Genomic DNA, 8,693 nt, shown 5'->3' on the forward strand with positions numbered 1-8,693 from the left:
CAATCATTGGGGAATATACATGTGATCTTTAGTGGAGAGGTACTAAGTCATAATGCACACAGAGACAGGGTAAGACGGACCGCGAGCATCCAACAGATCAGTGACAGGACTAATATGCCACGACCAAAAGGGGGGTCAGCCGAGGACAAAGACACGATCACCTTCAGCAAGGCAGATTTACGGGCAGTGGACTCCCCCTATGAGGACGCGGTATCACGGTGGCAATAGGCAATTACATGGTGAAGAGAGTGTTAGTGGATTGTGGCAGTGCGGTAGATCTGTTGTTCAAAGGAGCTTTGGAAGAAATGGGAATGGATCCGAGGCAATTGAGACCTCCACGCACTAATTTATACAGGTTCAATGGAAGCATGATGAAGCCTTTATGGGAGCTCTTGTTGCCGATAACAACGGGACCGGTGACAGTATTCGCACGGTTCATGGTGGTAGATTCTGCCTCGCAATACAACGTTATATTGGGGAGGAGATGGATTCATGAGATGAAGGCCGTCCTATCTACATACTATCAAGTGATATGGTTCCCTACTCCAATGGACACGTATGAGGTCCGCGGTGATCAGGTGACGACCAAGAATAGTCATAGGGGAACTGTGAAAAGATTGGTACACGGAACAGAAGAGGAAAGTTCCCACCCAAGGAAAAGACAGGCATAGCAATTACAGAGTGACTCCGGGGAGAGTAAGTTGGAACCTGCAGAGGGTACAAAGAAGTTGGACGAAATTGAAATGGTGAATATAGGGGATGGGGAGGAAGAAAGGTTCACATCAGTAGGGTTCAGTCTGTCGGATGACTGGAAGAGTAAGTTAATACAACTTTTGTCGGAGAGTAAGGAGGTGTTTGCTTGGACAATTGAGGACGTTACGGGATTAGACCCAGAATTTGCATGCCATAGGTTGCACATGAGAGAAGATGCCAAGTCGGTGAGGCAAAGGATGCGGAGCATAAGGCCGAAGTATGCAGAGGACATCCGCGAGGAGGTATTGCGGTTGAAGGGAGCTGGCATAATATGGGAGACGGAGTTCACCGAGTGGCTGTCCAATATAGTCGCGGTGCCGAAAAAGAATGGCAAAGTACGTATATGTGTCGATTTCATGGATGTGAATAGAGAGTACCCGAAAGACAGTTACCCAATGCCACGGGTAGATGAGTTGGTGGATAGAACCACGGGGTACAAGGTATTCTCGTTCATGGACGCGTCTATAGGGTACAACCAGGTTGCGATGTATGGGCCGGATAAGGAGAAAACAACATTTGTGGTGGAAGGCGGCACGTATTGCTATACGAGGATGCCGTTCGGGTTGAAGAATGTTGGAGCCACATTCTAGAGATTGGGGGAGAAGATGTTTGAGAGCAAGATTTGAAAAGGGATTGAAATATACATAGATGATATGGTTGAGAAAAGCATGTCGGAGGAGGAGCATTTGGAGGGCTTACATGAGACATTCAGTATACTGCTGAAGTATAATTTGAAGTTGAATCCAGAGAAGTGCATTTTTGGAGTGACCACGGGCAAGTTTTTGGGCTACATCGTGACTCATCGAGGAATAGAGGCCAACCCTGAGCAGATAAGCACCTTGATAGAAATGCCATCCCCACAGAATGTAAAGGAGGTGCAGCGACTGGCAGGAAGGGTGGTGGTGTTGAATAGGTTCATTTCCAAATCATCCGACAAATGCAGGTCATTGTACCGACTGTTGAGGAGTACCCCGAATTTCTTATGGACCGCGGAGTGTGAAGAGGCATTTCAGAAGTTGAAGGGGTACTTGGGCAAGGCACCTTTATTATCCTAGCCAGAAGAGGGGGAGAAGTTGTACTTGTATTTGGGGGCCTCCGAGTACGCGGTAAACTCGGTATTGGTCTGCCTCGTGGACAGGGTGGAGAAACCGGTGTATTTTCAAAGTAAAACACTACTGGACATATAGACGCGGTATAGCAGGATTGAGAAGTGTGCATGACACTGCCTCTTTTTGTGTGTGAGATGTGGTATGGTCGTTGAACAAAAGAGAAGCGTATCAAAACCTAATTATCCCTCAATAAGTAAAGGATGAGTAGGGTATCGTTCCACTTTTAAGTGTATGTTTATATGAAGGGCGGATTTGGAAAGGGGTTTGAGGGATTAAAAACTATGATTATAGATATTGTAGATTCTAATACTAAACTAAACTAAACTAACTAAACTTATACTAAAGCTAAGAATTGGAAATAAGGAGAAAGAATATGAGAGAGATAGATTCAAGAGATTCAAATCCACCAATGCTTTTGATTCAATGATTTTTTGCTTCATGTTGTTCTCCAAGTAGATTACAATCGGGCAATCGAGCGAGTGCCGATGCCTTTTTGGGTGAAACATCGTTAAACAATTAACTCTACTTAAGGTTGTTTCTATGTTCATGTTACTAGTATCTTCTTTCCTTTTATGTGAGCTTGGGCAGCTATTCAATGAATCACCATCTAAGGCAAACACAAGGAATACTTCCCTTACTCTAAAACACTACACAATTAGAAGAAAAGTAGATAATAATAGTATAATATTCAATTACAATAAATAAAACTCTATTCTAGCATTATATTCAATTGCAATAAATAAAAGCATGTTACTAGCAAATATTCAATTGAAATAAATAAAACCCTAAACTAGCATGATATTCAATTGTAATAAATAAAAACCTTAATCTATACTTCCATCCCCTGGTGTGGACAATGGAACTAATAACTAAAAACATAAAGAACTAACCTGATTGAAGAACATCATGAACCAGAAGAATCATTAAACCTTAAGCACTGGCTTCATCTCCTCCCTTGAAGGAGAAGATTAGCCTTCCATAAAGAAGGAAGAACACGAAGAACGAGAAGAAGAAGAGTTGAAGAACATAAGACTAGAAAGACTAATTTATTAAAACTCTCTACCTCAAGTTCTGGAGACAAGAATATAAGTGAATTGGCCCATTACATGAGGCACTTAGGTCCTCTATTTATAGGGGTTACAATGAGCTCTAGAAGCATTCCAAACCGTCATTTGTTTCCTAATACAAATAGACTTCTTTCAGAGTCCAACCGTCTTCAAAGCCGAGAAGGAATTGGCTACGATCTGTGTCGATTCATGCATTTGGACTCATTATCCATGCGTCTCAGACTCAAGCAATGCGTCTGGACTCATGATCTATGCGTCCCAGACGCGAGCATTGAGTCCAGACTCATGATCCATGAGTCTCAGACTCAGAAGTCTATTTTCCCTCTTTTACTCCATCCTTCTATCCTCTTTTGCGGGCTTTGGTCCAAGCAACGAATCCTTTGGCCTTGGGCTTCCAAATAGGCTTTAAAATAGGTCCAAGTCACATCTTTAATAGCTCCAATTCCTTGGCCTTCTCCATGATTGTCCACGGGCTTTCCATGTGATCCTTAATGCTCCGAATTGCTTCGTTTTACCCCATTTTCTCTAATATTCTACAAAACTGTCTTTTTCACCTGTAGAATCTTAAAACATAACTTATAAACACTATTAGTCCACTAAGATGGTTGAACAAGAGGCATAATCGAGGGTTAAATAGCACTTTTTGAGCATTTATCACAACTCCCAACTAGCCTTTTGCTAGTCTCTTAGCAAAAAAGATAAAAAAAATAGATAAGTGATCAAAATCATATCCTAATAACAAAAATAAAATCCTAACTCACTTTCACAGGTATCGCGATTGCATTTACCATATGCAACAAGGCTTTAAACCTTTAAGTTCCCCAAAAAGGACGAGTTATAGTCTCGTGAGGGTTTTCAGGTGATATACCCACAAAATCAATCAATAGCATGTTCAAGAATGATAGTATTTTTCAGAGAGAGAAATTCCTTACCCACTTAGTACTTACTCCAACAGACGGTCTCCATTGCTAACTACATTGCTGCAAAGACTCATAGATTATGATGGTAGATAGTAAAAATTGACAAAATTGTTAATCAAGGCTTATGCATGTACTTAGTCAATCTCCTATACTCTCCTATCCAAGAAACGGAATCCCTAGTTTACCATAGGTAGATAATCTCGACTTTCAATCCTCACCGGTCATACTCTCAGAAAAGAATCTCTCAGAAGATGGTCTAATATTTTACCTCATGTATGTGGGGAAAAGAATAATGCATACAAACATCCCACATACTACCTTGAAAAATGGACTTCTGGATGAAACTAGTCTCATGGAAAGAATGTCAATCACATATGAAGTGTCGGGTCCTTCACTTTAGCATCCTCTCACCTATTATAGACTTCGTACCATACTGTAATTATAAGTCATGGGTTGTAACTTGGCTTGGGTATTGGTTTATGAAGGAAAGGTAAAAAGGATTCTAAGGTTGTTTCTGAAAAACACTAAGGGTTTTGCTTCTTTCTTTGGAAGATTTTTTCAAATTCTGTATTGCAGAGAAAATTCTTCCTTTCTCTTAGCTTTTCCATCCATTTTGTTCAACTTTTTTTTTTTTTTTTTTTTTTTTTTTTTTTTTTAAAGAAAACTCAGTGGTATATCCTTGATTAGTACTGGATATGTTTGTTTTCCACTAGCTTCTTTCACTTTGAACAGAATGATGGGATTCATTGTATCTCTCTAGTATTTCCTTATAATCTTCCTTTTGTGGTCTTTCTTCCTCTTTGTGCCCCTCGTATTCTCAGAAACATATGGGTATGGCTGATAAAGATTTTGGCTATACTCCTTGTCTGAAGTTGGGTGACGAGTAAAGGGTTTTATGAAAGAAAATGGCTTATTGTAAGGCTCAAAAAGGGTTTAACATGATGGTCCTACTAGGTGGGATAAAAAGGCTGAATGGGTTCACTACTTGACTTATCAAGATGATACTCTGTTTGAATAGATTACAAGACCTAATGGCTATCTCCCCAGTTGATGTCACTTCGTGATTAACCAAATCAACAAAATAATGAGACTATATTACAACGACATAAAGAACTGAAAGATGTTGAGTCACTAAGACTCGGATTTTTCTCGTAAGAACTCTCCAAAAAATGGCTATAAAGCTCAAGTCTCACAGGCTAAGTCTAAAAAACTCTACTTCGGTTTACTAGGGGTTTAAATCTCTCTTCTAGCAAAAGTACACAAAACCCGACCAAGTACTTATGGTGGTGCCTTGATAAAGAATTCTATCAACAAGAACTATGTCCGAGCATAATAAATAGTCTAAGCGGTAATGAAATCAATAATATCAACTATCTATCAAACTCAACACTAAGCAGTATAGAATATATATCCCAGACTCATCATTAAAATTCATTTTTCTCATGCTGCTGATATAGAAACAAAAATATTTTTGTTTGTGAAAACTAATTTTCAAAATTCATTTCTCAAGTACACCCTCCCCCAATTTAACATATGCATTGTCCTCAATGTATAGAAATTAAGTAAATGAAATGAATGAGAAAAAGGGAAGATGTTACCATTGATGCCGAATTTTTAGGTCTTTTTACGTCAGATCCCTAAGTCGTAATGTGAGTCTTTTAAAGTCAAATTCTCAAGACTTTATATCATGCACTATCAATTTAGAGTGAGGAGATCATATTTTCTCACCCAAATCTGACGAATGTTTGGAGGGCGAGGAGGTCTCACCTTGTGGGTCATCAAAAATACTCCTTGATATGCTGGAAAGATTGTTGGTGAAGTTGCTTCTCTACCTTGAACTATTTCGGGTCTGATGATTGTGTGATAGGCCTTGTAGTTCCCCTGTGTAGAAGGTTGACGAAAATCTCTATTTCTAACAGGACAATAGTATCTGATGTGCCCTTTACCACCACAGTGATGATAATGGATGTCTGGCTAACTACGCTCAGGGTGGGCAGTAAACTGGTTCACATACTTCTATTGTTCAGACAATGATGGTGTAGAAGAAGCTTTAACAGTGCAATTCTCCTTATCAATATGGTTCACTTTCTGCTTTAGAAGACTCATTTCAGGTTCTAGATTCTGTTGTTTTTCCAAAACTTCTTTAAGCTGATTTTCTAGTGCCGATTTTTAAGGCGAAGTTTGTTGTTCATCCCGAAATGTAGAGTTCATCTTCTCAAGATATGATACTCTCCAATTTTCCATTTTCCATTCGCTCACTTAAATTCTGAATTTTCTGCAGAGATTCCAAGAACATGGCTAGCAACGCCTCTGTGGTGGGATTCTCAGGTTCATCACAGTTTTCTGTAGATTGAGCACTTTCAATTGTATTGTCGAATGGGACGAATTCTTGTATCATGCTATCAAGGAAGTACACCTCTCCACCTTCGGCTTCATCACAATCCATATGCAACAGGTGAAAGATATTTATGTCCATGGACATCTTACCAAAGTTGATCTTCATTTCACCGTTGTGACAATTTATCAAAACTTTTGCGGTAGTGAGGAAAGGTCGGCCTAGAATAATTGGAATTTTATTAAAGGCTTCCTTGGTATCTATTACAATGAAATCCACTGGATAGTAGAAATCGGCTACTTGAACAAGAACGTCCTCAACTATGCCTCTGGGAATCTTGGTAGAACGGTCAGCTAACTTCAATTTGACTTTTGTAGGCTTTAGGTTCTCCAGGCCCAACGCTTGGTACACATGATAGGGCAAGAGATTAACACTAGCACCAAGGTCTAAAAGAGCATTACCTATGAATTTTTCTCCTATCTTGCATGATATTGTAGGACTTCCTGGATCTTTGAGCTTTACTGGAGCTTGCTGATGGATAATAGATGTTGTTTGTCCAGCTAGAAACGCTCGCTTTGGAACATGAGTACTTTTCTTTATGTTGCATGCATCCTTCAATAATTTGGCATATGATGGCAACTGCTTGATCGCTTTGAGAAAGGGGATATTGATGTGATCTTTCTCAAATGCCTCCTTCATCTCTAAAAATTGCTTGTCCTTTTTGCTTTGAGCAAAAAATATAGGAAAAGGTGCCTTTGGTACAAACACATCAGCATGTGTCTGCTCTTCTTTCTCTTTGGCATTCTTGCATATCTTGTCTTGGTTGTCTTGACAAATAGGAGTTGAATGGATTTCTCCCACTTCCTTTCAAACTTCATTTGAATTCTTAACCGATTGCTCTGTAACAATGTCATCATGAGAAGGTAAGTCAACCTTGTTGTCAATCTTCAATCCTGATCTGAGAGTAGTAACTGAGCTGACATGATCATGCAGGTGATCAGTACTAGAAGTTGTTCCAATGTGGCATACATCTTCACTCTTCAATATTGGTTCCAATATGCTAGGTTGAGTGGCTTGTGTCTTTATAGACAAAGCAGTGGTGAGTTTGTCGACCTTAGCCTCTAGAGACTCCATTCTAGAACATTGACTTGCACGAGATTGCCGGAGATTGAAGGCGTGCAAGAAGCTCTAGAACACTTTCAAACTTCTGATTTTTCTGTGATAGCAAAGTAATTGCATTCTCCAGGTTGGCAGGTGTGGCATAATTTCTCCTAGGATCAGGCACTAACTCTCCACTTGTATTAGAATTCTACTGAGAGTATAACTGTTGTTGAGGAACCAACTGTGAAGCTTGAGTTGTCTGTGGAATATAACTTTGATCTTGAGAACCTGGGGGTCCAGCATTCTGTCTCCAATAATTACCTTGAAAGTTATTACCACCTTGGTTAGGCCTCTAAAATGAGTTTATATTGTACTCTCCAACTGATACATGTTGATGGTAACCAGGACATTCTAGAGTTGCATGAGAAGTGTCCGAACAGACTTCGCAGTATTGGCTAGCTTGCATGACTAGGAGAGATTTAGCTTGAGACTTGTTGAACTTGGAGGGACTCATAGAGAACTGATTAAATTTCTTACTCAGAGTTTCAATGCTGGTGGCCAGGCTGGCCAATGTAGACTTCAGTTCTTGATCTGATTGTTCATGTGCTTGGTAGCCAAATTGCTTTGGCTCCCCCTCCATGCTAGCTCCATCCTTGCTAGTAGTCCATTGTTGTGTTTCTTCAGCTAAATTCTAGAGAAAGTTGTATGCTTCCTCTCCATCCATTGATGTAAACTTGCCTTTGTGCATTGACTGTATCATCTGCTTGTTCATAATTGAAAGTCCACGAAAGAAAAAATGAGCCAGTGTGCTCTTATCATAACTATGATGTGGACATGAGACTAGCAGATTATTGAATTTCTCCCAGCTTTGATGATATTCTTCAGTCACCTTCCCTTTGAAATTATTGATGGCTTGCTGCATGGCATCTGTCTTCTGGGGTGGGTAGAACTTGTTCATAAACTTTGTTCTCAACTTCTCCCAGTTGTTGATTGAATTGATCGGTTGTGCAGTTAACCATTCGGATGCTTTACCTTCGAGGGAGAGTGGAAAAAGAATTAACTTGATACTCTCATCCCGATATTACGGTTCTTGAAAGTTCTGAGGACTGATAGAAATTTGTTCATGTGAACATAAGGCTGAACATTGTCTGAACCGTTGAACTTTGGAAACATAGAGATTACTGATGCTCTAAGCTCAAACTGGTTAACTCTATGTTCATATGCCTTTTTGGGTGAAACATCGTTAAACAATTAACTCTACTTAAGGTTGTTAATAAGAGCCCAAAACTGTAGTTTTAACCCTTTAACAGTCATACTTTTAGACCAATTATGTGAGTAATAATTAAGAGTTAACACTGATTACGTGCTTTTATGCATTTCAGGCTTCAAAGTCCATTATGTACAGAAA

At 39.7% G+C, this 8,693-nt stretch overlaps 1 protein-coding gene across 1 annotated transcript; it reads left to right on the top strand.

Moving 5' to 3' along the window:
* The first annotated feature begins 236 nt into the window (after positions 1-236).
* On the top strand, positions 237-671 carry LOC147509104 (uncharacterized). The gene has a single exon (XM_086597715.1). The coding sequence runs from the start codon at positions 237-239 to the stop codon at positions 669-671; it is 435 nt and encodes a 144-aa protein (XP_086453841.1).
* Positions 672-8,693: the final 8,022 nt, after the last annotated feature.

The sequence above is a fragment of the Coptis chinensis genome, chromosome 3 (genome assembly GCF_015680905.1).
Source record: "Coptis chinensis isolate HL-2020 chromosome 3, ASM1568090v1, whole genome shotgun sequence".
In the NCBI taxonomy this organism is placed as follows: domain Eukaryota; kingdom Viridiplantae; phylum Streptophyta; class Magnoliopsida; order Ranunculales; family Ranunculaceae; genus Coptis; species Coptis chinensis.

Coding starts and splice junctions, on each gene's coding strand:
- LOC147509104 (XM_086597715.1), top strand. CDS start 237: ATGGTGAAGAGAGTGTTAGTGGATTGTGGCAGTGCGGTAGATCTGTTG.